The sequence below is a fragment of the Lygodium microphyllum genome, chromosome 2, assembly GCF_053477565.2.
Source record: "Lygodium microphyllum isolate KBCC chromosome 2, Lygodium_microphyllum_v1.1.10, whole genome shotgun sequence".
Classification (NCBI taxonomy): Eukaryota; Viridiplantae; Streptophyta; class Polypodiopsida; order Schizaeales; family Lygodiaceae; genus Lygodium; species Lygodium microphyllum.
In genome coordinates, this window is record NC_141136.1 from 24,462,605 (window position 1) to 24,475,486 (window position 12,882).

General features: G+C 42.8%; 1 protein-coding gene across 1 annotated transcript; it reads right to left on the reverse strand.

Moving 5' to 3' along the window:
- Nucleotides 1–719: 719 nt before the first annotated feature.
- LOC148039545 (uncharacterized) lies at nt 720–2,958 on the reverse strand. Its single transcript, XM_087661582.1, has 2 exons — nt 2,772–2,958; nt 720–2,648 (listed from the first exon to the last, which is right to left on the reverse strand). The coding sequence occupies exons 1-2, from the start codon at nt 2,937–2,939 to the stop codon at nt 720–722; spliced, it is 2,097 nt and encodes a 698-aa protein (XP_087517708.1). The 5' UTR covers nt 2,940–2,958.
- Nucleotides 2,959–12,882: the final 9,924 nt, after the last annotated feature.

Genomic DNA, 12,882 nt, shown 5'->3' on the forward strand with positions numbered 1-12,882 from the left:
TCCTTTAATACTGTACGTTCATAGAAACATGAAACGGGGAACGGGGACGGGGATGGGAACGCCAAACCTAGGGAACAGGGACGTGGGAATGGGAACGGCATTTAAAAAATCAAAATTCATGAAAAAAATTTAATATTTCACTTATAATCCATGTGGACTCTCGAGTGTTAAAACTTAAAACCAAGGTATATAATCCACAAGGACAAATCATTTTAAGTTTTAACTTTAAGATATCATGCATTATTCTAAAACTGCTCATTAGAAATTGAATTGCAACTTACAAGGCTCAAGAGGTAAGCTATTCGATTATAAATAATAAAATCCATAATACATATGCCAAAAATCATAAATGATAAAACAATGGACAATGAACTAAACTTTAAAGTCTAAGCTAAAAGAACATGCCTATGGTACCATTGCCAAAAAACTTAAAAGATTACAAATATGAAATTGAAGTCTAATCTTTGAAAGAACATGCTCATTGCCCCAAAAAAGACTACAAATATAAAGTCTAATCTCTAGACTGAAGCAAAATGCGGCATGCCAAAATAGCCCAAAGGGCAACTGCAAGACTGCAAGACTTAAGTACAAATATAATATCAGCATGGCACAACTGTCAACAGCACAAGTGTCACAGTGTCATCAATGATCATAATATCATATATAATGTAAATGTGTCATGACTCATGTATCATGAGACTCGTGATAAGTAAGCTAAATCAAAGATCATGATCATGATCTGAGGTTGCTCTAGCCACTCCTGAAGTGCCAGCCTCATCATCATGTGTACCATGAATTGCTGCATCTCCCTCAACATGAGCATGTGTCTCCTCTTCTTGCTGCATCTCCCACTCTGTGAATGGATCAGGCTTTGTTGTCATACTGTTACATAACATCCTCAAATTAGCACTAACGAATACTAGATCGTGTGCCCTCTCCACACCAAGACGGTTCCTCTTCTTTGAAGCAATGTGAGCGTAGGTACTCCACAATTGCTCCAAACAAGAGGAGCTAACTGTCTGACTCAAAATGCGGATGGCTAGTTGCTGCAACTCAGGACCATCCGAACCATAGTCCTCCCACCACAAAGCTGCCCCAATCTTACAGCGATCCTCCTGTGCATCCCCACAACCAAAAGAACCCCGAAAGGTCCTATAACATGAAAGCTGATCTCTGATCTTTCGTCTAGTGCCATGATCAGGCACTAGACGAGACAATATAAGTCTCCATGCATCCATAACCTCAGTGTCATTCTCCTGACCCTTGCCCTGGAACTCAGGATCCACAACAAATGTAGCTGCATGCATGGGTGAGCTATAGGAGTTCCACCTCGTCACAACTAAATGGTGTATTTCCTCATACGCCTCATCATTTGGTGCCAACTCTTGCAACTTTTCATTCAGCCTGTCCATAGCCTCATATACCTTGCCAATGCAAGGTTGCATAGTATCCATAACCCTCAATAAATGTACAATGGGTGATACCATAGCATCTATCCGCTTTACATTATCCCAAAAAGTGGAGTTATTTGCTTTCTCCAAGCATAAGATACCTGTAGGAGTATCTGCCAATGTCGATGAGGTAAACTCATCACTAAGAAATAACTGCCTCAAGGCACCACTGCATTCTCTTAACCTGCCTAGCATCAAGAAGTTAAAGGCAAATCTGGTATCAGAGTATTTTAAAAGTGTCTTCTTCGACCGCAAAGAGAAGTGATAGCGAAGAAACTGGTGATTCAAAACAAAGCTAACCATTTGACCTCCTTGCTCTATGACAGGTGCAATCCATGACAGGTTACCAATATCCTTTAGTAGGTTGTTCAAGCAATGAGCCATACAATATGAAAATGTGATATGCGGATAATATCCCTGAATAATAGCACCTGTTGCCCTATTTGTAGGCTCTCCATCTGCAACAAATCCCACAACATGCTTTGGGCCAATAAGCTCAACACCTATAACCCACTCTGTTGCAAGTACATCTGCTGACTTTCCTGTCCCCGATGCATCATGTGAAGATATGAAATACATTTCTCCACAAGAATAAGTAACCATACCATGAATGGATCGCTTGCGTGTATCACTCCAACCATCAGCAATCAAGGAAACTCCATTTTTAGCCCACATGCTCTTTCTAGTCACTGCTGCTTGCTCAACAAGGCGCTTTTCCTTGTCGAGCAAAGTGGTGCGTAAGGTCTCTGATGATGGAGGTACATACGAAGGGCCATACTCACCAATCTTCTTGCACATCAATTTAAAATACTCTGACCTGGCTGCACGAAATTGAATTTGGTCATGATAAAAAAAGCGTGCTACTGATGTATCCATCTCTTCCTTCTTCTTGGGATCCCAACTAGCATCAAGTGTGCTTTGTCTATGTGCAACATGCGGCGTTGTTGATGCCATGGCCGATGCAATGCCTACAGTAGGTGTGGAGGTAGCACTTCCTGATATTGACCCTGCTCTAGATACATCTGATGGGGATGGTGTCACAAAAGTTGCAGGGTCAATTGCAACACGTCGTGGTCTAGATGCAAGATAAGCTTGTTGACCTGCTACACGGTCACGAAGCTCCCTTTGCTTCTCCAAGGTCACATTTGGATAAAATTGCACCTCTGAATTTGGCTCATGTAGGAGATGAGCTCGGACCTGATTATGCATAAATATTAAAATGGAACAAGTGGCAATTGGTAGTCCATATTCTAATATTTAAGGAACTTGAAAAAAAATCAATAAAAATTTGAAATACAAATGCTCGGCTCAATGGATTACCTTGTTTGCTCCACTAGTTCGCTTGTATGGGCAAAGCTTGCAAGTCCATGGTCGAGATCCTCCACCACTCAAAGGGCGGTCAGCATTTACTTCTTCCCACCATGACCAATCATCAGACCTTCTTCCTCGACCACCAACCCGACGAGCGGGGCGGGAAGATGAAGCCATTTATGATTTCAGGCTGAAAATTGAAGATTCAAGAGTTGAGAGAAGGAAAAATTGAAGGCTGGAAATTGAAGGCTCAAGAGAAGGGAGAAGGCTCAAGAGTCAAGACTCACTCAAGAGTCGAGAGAGAAGGGAAGACTCAAGAGAAGAGGAGAAGAAGGAAGAGAAGGAAGAAGGTTCAAGGAAGAAGGAAGAAGAGAAGGGAGAAGTGAAGAGAAGGTAGAAGGAAGAAGAGAAGGAAGAGAAAGAAGAGAAAGAAGAAGAAGGAAGAGAGGGAAGAGAAGGAAGAGAAGAAAGAAGAAGAAGGAAGAGAATGAAGGTGGCTGGGCCGCCGGCTGCTGGGGGCAGGATGCAGGCAGGTCCCGGGAGCAGGATGCAGGCGGGAGTAGAACGCGAAGAGTAGGATGCAGGCGGGAGTCTGGGCGCCGGGCGGGAGTAGAACGCGAAGCACAGGTGGATGTAGAATGCGAGCGACCGGGCGCAAGTAAGTTTCGCCTGCCACGTGGCGTTCCTTGTCCCGTTTCAGACAGGGAACGAGCGTTCCCTGCTGCGTTCCCTATCTGAAACGGGACAGGGAACGTTCCAACATTTGGGAACGCGGTCCATGACGGATACATTCCGGGGACGGTGATTCCACGTGCCGGGGGCCGTTCCGGCCGTTTCCTGTCACTATGTGTACATTCCATCTACCCCCACTTTACTGCATCCTTACACTCTGGAATGGCTATGATGGGCATCCCCCTTACTATCCCGGAACCTCACACATCCCTCTCCCAAAATGACCTTTTAGACATAGGGATATCCATCCTTTGCTTAGGGATTGTTATCACATATCCATTGGGTCACTCCTATGTAGGGATTCTAGTCCTTAGCTCCACATGTCTCTATCCCTTAGTCTTGGGCTCCTCATGCAGTTAACATGCCCATATCCCACCCATGCCAACCTTTGGAATCATTGTGCACAGTTAATGTATGCATGGTAGGCACTGTGGGATTACTTTCTCAGTGTACTCCACTCCACTCCCCCACCCTATCCCCATTACATAACTTCTCTCTCTCCTAGCACTACTCTTGTTGCAACGGCCAAGAATGCCTTCACAGATAAGACTCGTTTTAATGGGTCGAATTTCATCACTTGGTCGAACTTCATGTAACAAGTGCTTGAATCTCAAGGACTTTAGGATCTCATTGTTGGTATTGAGACCCTCGATTAGCTCACCCTGATCACATCCATCAATAGAGAGCCTGCAATGCCATGGCTAATGTTGAGTTAATGCAGGGTTTGCTTCTTGAGTTCCACTCTTAGTTACAATTTTTTCATCGCATCTAAATGTTGGAGTCATCTTAGTGACTGCTATGTGGCACGAAAGTGCACTCGATGTATTAGTCTTGATTTTGAGCTTTAGGAGTTTTTCATTAAGGAAGGGGATGATCTGAAAGTCAAGTTGGGTGAATACCGTCGGTTCCTCCCTGAGTTTGCCACTATTGGCTCCCTAATGTTAGACAACGATTGGATCACATTCTTCTTGAACAAGTTAACAAACACTTCCATTTTATTCAACACATTATCTCACTACCTAGATTGCTGATCTTCTACGAGTTTGAGTGCAAGTTTTTGTGTTAAGTGAGGCTGCATGATTAAGTCCACAAGAGGTCCTCCACTCACATCCAATCAGAGGGGCAAGGTTCATTGCCTCTTCTTCGGGAGAGAAACCCAATAGTGGCAAGAATTTGCAAGATGCGAAGGCAAGCCAAAACAAGGGTGACACTCCTTCCTTTGACGGAACCAAAGAAAGACGATGCCTTCGGTAGAAAATTCCTAAGAAAAATAGGCTTTGCACACATTACTAGAGGTCAGCGATGTGGATGATGAGTGTCATACCAAGGCCCAATGTCTTTCACCTAGAAAATTGCAACAAACTGTTGTGATTGCAGCTGTTTAGTGTTGGAAATGTGGCACGCAGATAGCCTCACAAACCTATATCCTTCACTACTCGTGAAGGATTAGCTGATTGGTTTGCTAGCGACTCCCCTCTTGCACTTTGGGCATCCATTCCTAGGGCATCCTATGCACCTTCTGGGATCACTTTTCTACCTCAACGTATGCGATGGTGACCGCACGCTTAAAAGTCTTTTCTTTTTTAGACTTCCGCTACATACTTACATACTCATTACATTGCATTTAGTTTTGCTTTCCTCTACTTTCAGTTTTACTTTTTGGAGCATCTTAATATTCACCTCTGGGCTTGGAGATTTTAATATCTTTTTGTAGGGTTTTTTATTTCAATGTAGGGCTCACATGCAGGTTTGCACGAGTCCTTCCTAAGTTGAAGATAGGAGTTACGCGTGGTTTCTTTCATGGTTCCATCTCCTTGGAGTTTTGCTCTTTCACCGGCATTGAGGCTTCTGCTCTTGTAGTAGATCGTGCAGTATCTTTCTCGATGCTATCATGGCGGTGACTTCTATCCTTGTTTTTCCGGTAGGGATGCTTCATCATCTTCATCTACATGGTTTTCAACACCACGCGAAGACTGATATCCTTAGGCTCCTCTTTCTTCTTTGGCATTGACATCTAGGTTGAGAGGGGGTTCCTACCCTTCTTGGTATTCTATAGGTTTCGGCACTTGTCTTCCACATCAGCCTTCGGCCCTTGTTATACCTTCCCCTCTGCATTGCATGATTTCATCATCTTTGTACTAGGGCACTTGGGCTAGTGAACAATTTTCCTAGGAGGGACACTGTCCAAGTGGCACCTGCTGCATAAGCATTCTTCAGCATGTAGCATCCTATGCATCCTATTGTGCAGAGCACCACTGGATTGATCCTAAGCTATTTCCACCGGTAGATTATACCACCATCCTTCTTCCCATATATTTCCTAATCTTTCCATCGTTATTGACATCCTTGAGTGGATGGGTAAGCTCGTATGGTTTTGTGATGTGTTGGTATACTATCCCTACTCTTGTCTTCTAGGTCACTGTTACTTAATTGACTGCAACCGATAATATTAACTTTCAAGCACAAAAAAAAAGTTCAATGTGGTTTCATTTGCCTTTGTAGGGCTTGGTAGGCCATTGGGCAGTCGACGTGCACCCTTTGTTTGATGCCTTGTCCTCTCCGGGGTGACCACTTGGACTCCCATAGATAACCATTGCCTCTGTAGTCTTGGTAGGCCATTGGGTAGCCGCTTTGGGGTGGGATACCTTGGCATAAACATTACTGGCCTTTTCCTTTCAGCTTACTTTTGGGCCTGAGAGGAGGTGTTGAGCTAAAACACGCTTTATAGCTGATTAGCATCCTTAAACAACCCCAAAATACACTTACTTAATGAAAAAGCCTAAATAGGGGTGCGCTTCCAAAGAGTTTCAGTGATCCCCCAAAACCCTAATTTTTTGGAGCACCCTTCAACATCTATAAATAGACAAGCTGCCCACCATTCATGCTCATTTCTCTTGTAGGTTCTCACCCTTGTGTGCAGATTTTAGCCTTTAGTCTTTATCCATGTGGTGGTCTTACCTTTGCGATTGCTAACACTCCTTCCACAACTCCTTTAGTGCTTGGCATCTTCTTCCACTATTGTCGCCCACTATTTGGTGCCTCTCTCCTGCTGCATTTGACACCATCATCCATCGCTGATGATTAGTTTGTCTCCTCCTGCTCGTGTTTAAACCTCATTAGCTAGGTGACAGTTGGTAGTGCACCTCCACTCCTTCAGGTGACCTTTTGGAGCTTGCATTTGGCCCTCTCTTCTACAGGCGACAACTGGTTGTGATTTTCCTCTTCTAGGTGGCTCCTACACTGCTGTGTTTGCAACTCTTTGGTTTTGCCACCCTCCTCAAGCATCATCCTTTGCAGTCGCCCCAATCTCCTCAATCGTTGGTGATCAGTGTTTGGTGTTTCCCTCACTTTGTCACTCCGACTAGTGGTCACGGCACTTGGGGTTCCATCTCTGGTGGACATGACTCTTCGACACTCCATTGCTTTGCCCTTGGGCATTCTGTACACTCTTATATTCATTTACAACATTCATTTACTCTAGAGTTTCTTCTCTTTGTGTTTGTCTCTATGTTTGAGTTTTGAGTTTTGTGTTTGCGTTTTGTGTTTAGGGTTTGAGTTTTGCTTGCCACTGTTTGAGTCTTTTTTTCTAGTCGTGGTCATACATGTTGTGTTTCCTCAATGCAAACCCTAACATATCTTCACAGATGATACCCTAAAACTAGCACATACAACACCTTTGATGTGTGGGCACCACTTTGCCCATTTGAAATTACTTGCATATCACCCTTGCCTTTGATGGGGATTGAAGAATTGTCAACTATAAGGATTTTCCCATGTATCAGACATATATGAGAAAATCCCATTTGAAGAAGAAGTCATGTGGTGGGAAGCACCATTGTCTAGAATCCACTCACGAGACTATTAAGTCATCATTGTTGCATTATTGGCCATCGAAGGAAAACCATCTATCACGTCTAAATGGAGGAAGGTGGTTGATGAAGGAACAACTACCATTCCTAAGTCCTTTGTAGTCTTCTCCTTCTTGATGTTCTTTTTGTTCTTGTTAGGGCAATGCTTTTTCCAACTTGTCTTGCCATAGATGTGACAAGCAGACTTCTTGGCTTTGCCCTGTTTGGATTCTCGTCCTTCTTCTTCTTACTCTTGTTCTTTCCCTTCTGTTGAGAAGATTGACTAGTCAAAGCCTCTGACTTGAGGGCGTTCTTGACCTTTGAGTTGTTCCTCTTGGTCCAAGACCATAGGAACCAACTCCTCCCACTTAAGGGTCTTTGTCTGCCCTAAAGCAATCAAGGTAGAGTAGAATGCATTGAATCAAGGGGGTAACTGAGAAAGAAGAGTTATCACCATGTCCTTTGAGGTAATTGCCTTCCTTGTGTTTCGGATGTGCATTTGTAATTCCCAAAGCTTATTGACATGCTCCTGCATTGAAGAAGACTTGTTAGGATTCAAAGTCCTCATCTGAACCTCCAGCGATACCCGCTTCATCACGGTCATTTGATTATATATTTGATCTAGCCATGTCTCCCGAGCCACAATTAAGTGCTCGGTGTGAGCAATGATAACTGGAGTGCAAGAGAGAAAGAGGAACATATGCGGGCATTCATTTTGTCCCAATGCGCATGTACCTTCATCAACTTGGCTTTCTCATTTGTAGAAAGTTTGGAGGCATCATGGGCTATAGAAGGGTCTATAGCCTTGGTCATGAGCTTTGCCAAATCTTAAGACTCCAATATGGCAAGCATCATTACGCGCCAAATGCGGTAATTCTCCCTAGTGAGCTTTTGATCTGAAGAAAGTATCGGCAACACAGGGGTCTTACGGTCCAGAATATCGAGAAACTTTGTGTCATTCTTGGTCAACATTGTAAATGGAACGACCTGCACAAAAATAAGGACAGCTGCCTTTGACTTTGTGCACAGTGCTAGTGCTTGCTAGGGCTTCCTCTGCTCGTCCTCAAAGAGTTTTACCTGCCAGAGGCGATGAAAACTCAAAATCTACAGCAGAAGGCTGAAAACACAGCCTTTTCTTCTTCACCAACAACAAGGACCTGCAAGAAACAACAACGTCGCTCCTTCTCTGAGCTGCACTTGTTCACCTTAGCCTTTGTAGGCTGTAAACGCAATCTTTTGTCGTGAAGAATCCTCCCGATCAGGTTTGCCCACGATTAGTCACCCTGTCTACACTATTGTGATATACCATGTCAGAGTGCAGCAAATGTGGAAGTGTATGGACAAGATCAAAAGACAATGAACACGAGAGAAGAGAGAGAGAGAGAAAAGAGATAGAAGAATGTTGAAATCTGCACTGAATGAATGCTGAAATGAAGAGGGCAGATGTACAAGGGTTGTTGGTGTATCTCTTGAGCTAGATCTATCTCACCAACTTGAAAAACGGAAGTAAAGAAGGCAGGCTGCAGTGGTGCCATAAATAGTACAAAAGAATGCATAAAAAATAGGCAGGTTGGCCAGCCAAATCTGGCCAAAAACACCACTAAACTGGCTGCTGGCAATGCTGCAAGAAATGTGCTCGGCCTAGCATGCCCACATGGCATTGAACTGCCTGCCGAAATTGTCTAGACACTAGCGCCTACTGAAAAAGATGCCTACATGATTGATAGGAAATGCATAAATCCCTCTAAGAGAACAGACTGCACCAATTGTATTTTGAGAATGCTAGACTAGGGGATGACTAGTCTCTAACATTAAATTGCCATTAAACGTAGTTGTTGCCCCTAGCGTCCTAGGCACTAAGTGACACTAGGGTTAGGGTTTCTTTTAAGGTTTCCTATGACGGCTAAGAAGTTAGGGTTTATTTTATTATAAAAAGAAATTTTGTGCCTGCGGCTGGTAGCAAACAACTGTTGCCAGGCTGTAAAGAGTTTGCAGCAAGCAGGGAAAGTCAACAATCAGTAGGAAAAGACCTGTAATCAGCAGAAAATAGCAGCAGGAGCATAGATTTTTGAAATCTGATACCATCTCATAAGTGGATGCAACAATGGAAGCATAGATAGATGCTGAAATAAAGCGCTGAACACAAGACAAAAAAAACACTACATAGAAGGAAACTTAGAAGAATGCTTAGGAAATGGAATCCATACATCAAACATCAGATAGGCATCTACAACAGTGAGTCACTGGCTGTGTGGACACTGGCACCGGCTCCCTCTCTCCAACAGAACCTCCCAAGTGATGATGATTGACTGAGGAGGGAGCATAGAATATATAGGCGAAAATAATGCCGTAAATAGTAGCAAGTTAGCCAACATTAAGTGCGTAAATAATCACTAATGTGACCACCATAAAATGCCTCAAATAACCTTGTAATATTAGGCATAGCCTAGGTTCATACATGAGCTGACTAGACTGCTAACACTAATACTTCCTAATTGGAAGAGTTGGGGAAAGTCAACTGCCAAGGTAGTCAGGATGGGCCCGTACTTGATCTTGGGAGAGGGCTTCAATATTGACCAAGTGTCATAGGCATGAAAGGCAGAGCAAGAGTGGAAGCACAAGTGAAAGCAAGAGCTATTGAAGTTCAAGTAAGAGAGGGCAAGATGGTATGTGGGAACTCCAAGAGTCACCATAAGGCCTCCTTGCAAGCCTCTATGGTTGCAATGCACTTGGCCTCGGTAGTAGACAATGGTGTGCATTTTTGTACCTTGGATATCCAAGAAAGGGCACCTCCAACAAAGGTGAAGACATAGCCAGAGGTGGACTTCCTACCATCTGCATATCTTGCATAATCAGAGTCCTTGTAACCTATGATTTCACTATCTAGCCACCATAACAAATGCACATATTTGCAATGCCTTTAAGACATCTTATGATACCCTTTACGGCATCCCAATGTTGCCTGCCACATGTAGCCGTATAATGTGCTAGAACTCCCACTACAAATGCTATGTTAGATCTAGTAGCTATTATAGCATAGATCAAGCTGCCCACCATGGATTTATACAGGATCTTGGCCATCTTGGCCTTCTCATCAAACTGACTGAGGACAATCTGCTTGACCAACCTTTATATGAGAAGGTAATGGGCAGTCAATAGGCTTACCACTTTGCATATGGAACCACTTGAGGACTTTATGAATGTACTCCTTTTGTGACAAGTAGAGGAGCCCCTTAGAGCAATTGCGCGTAATGTGTATACCAAGTATATGTGAGGCATATCCAATATTCTTCATCTCAAAGCTTTTCTTGAGCAGAGTCTTCAAAGCATCCAACTCATCACGAGCACTCCCAACAATCAGTATATCATTAACATATAGCATCAAAATGATAAAGCTACCATCATGGGCCTTCTTCGTGTAAAGACATGGATCCATATCACTATAAGAGTAACCTTGTGAATGCATAAAGCTATTACACTTATGATACCATTTTCTAGGTGCGTGCTTAAGTCCATAAAGACTCTTACTCAACTTGCACACTAGGTGTGTTTCCTACCATTTTTCTCAAAGCCCTTAGGTTGTTGCATATAAATGTCCTCATGCAAGTCTCCATGTAGAAAAGCTGTTTTTATATTCATCTGGTACAAGTCTAGATCCATCTACGCAACTTAGGCCAATACCAAGCCTAGGGTAGTCATCTTGACCATAGTAGAGAATATTTTATTAAAATCAACTTTATTCTCTTGCTTAGAATCCTTAGCAATCAATCTGGTCTCATATGTTGGATGGGGCGATTAGGGGTACGCTTCAACTTGTATACCCACTTGCATGGCAATATGCATGTTTCCCATTGGGAAAAGAAACCCAATCCTTTGTATGGTCTTTTTGTAGTAAATCATACTCGGATTGCATGGTTCTCTCCCAAGAGTGACTATTACCTTTGGACATAGCCTTATCATAAGTGAGAGGGTCACTAGTATTTGCCACCATGACATAATGCATAGAGGGCTCAAAATGATCAGGAGGATGTGAGGCTCTAGTTGAGCACCTCAAAGGTCACTGTGGGACTTTCTATGACCTGTGCTCTTTGTCTAACATCATGATCCTATGTAACAAGTAGATCTTGGGTCACTAGATCATCAATAGCTTTAGCAGGCAATCTAATTGGGGTTGGCTGTATTGTAACAGGAGGCTCGTCTTGAAAGATCACCCTGCGTACCTCAATCACTTGCTTTGGTTTTATATGCATCTTTTCCTTGTGGAATATAACATCATGGCTGTAAAAAACCTTTTGAGCTTGCGGGTTCCAAAGGCAATAGCCCATGTCACTTGCATCATTATATCCAAGAAAGATGCATTTGATAGACTTTGGATTCAACTTATTGCGCTTGTCTTTGGAAATATGGTAGAAAGCCTCACATCCAAAGACTTGCAAGTGTGTATATGAGGAAGGTTTACCAGACTATACCTCCTTTGCAACTCTTACCACCAAGAGTAGTACATGTGGATCTATTAATGAGATGCATGGTGGTAGTAACTCTCTCAGCTCAAAAATATTGTGATAAGCTTGCGTGACCAAGTATTCTAGGGACTCTTTCCTAAAAAGTCCTATTTATACGCTTTGCAATACCATTTTGGGATGGGGTGTATGGGACATGCAACTGATACTTAATACTCCTCTCTTCACAAAGTTGCTCAAATGCCTTAGAGACATATTCACCCCCATTGTTAGATTGTAGGTATTTCAACCTATATCCAGACTAATTCTCAACCATAGCAAGAAAGCATTGAAATGTAGAGAAAACATCCGATTTTTGCTTAATAGGATAGGTCCAAACTTTATGCGAACAATCATTTATCCATGTAACAAAGTACTTCGCACCTCTTGATAAGGCATGGAACCACAAACATGTGAATGCACAAGAACCAACGGCTCACCCACGCATGTGGAACCAGACTTTTTATGAGGGTTATGTGTTTGTTTACTGTAAAGATAATGATCACATGAATCAAAACATGAGTAATCAAAAGGCAGAAGATACTACAAACAAGTAAGTACTTTCATTCCTTTCATGGATATATGCCTAAGATAGCGATGCTAGAGAGATATATGTGGAGGATCGATCATAGCCAAAGCATGGTCAACAGATCTAGAGACAAGCAAGGGATAGAGGTTGCCAACCTTGGTACCTCTAGCAAAAACAAGGTTACTACGAGTGATCTTTCATGCAGAATCACCAAAAGATACATGGTACTTGTTAGCATTTAATTGTCCAATTGAAATAAAGCTTTTAGTCAAACTCGGGACACGACGTACATCATAAAGCATAAATGGAGCACCGAAACCAAATAGCAGTCTAACATCACCTATGCCAATGGTACCCAACGTAGTGTTATCTCCCAATCTAACAGAATCCATAACAATATGGTAGTTATGAAACCAATGATGAGGCTTGGTAACATGGAATGAAGCTCCCGAATCAAGAAGCCAACACTAAGGGTAAGAAGATAGAGCATCAGTCAACTGAATAGCATCAAC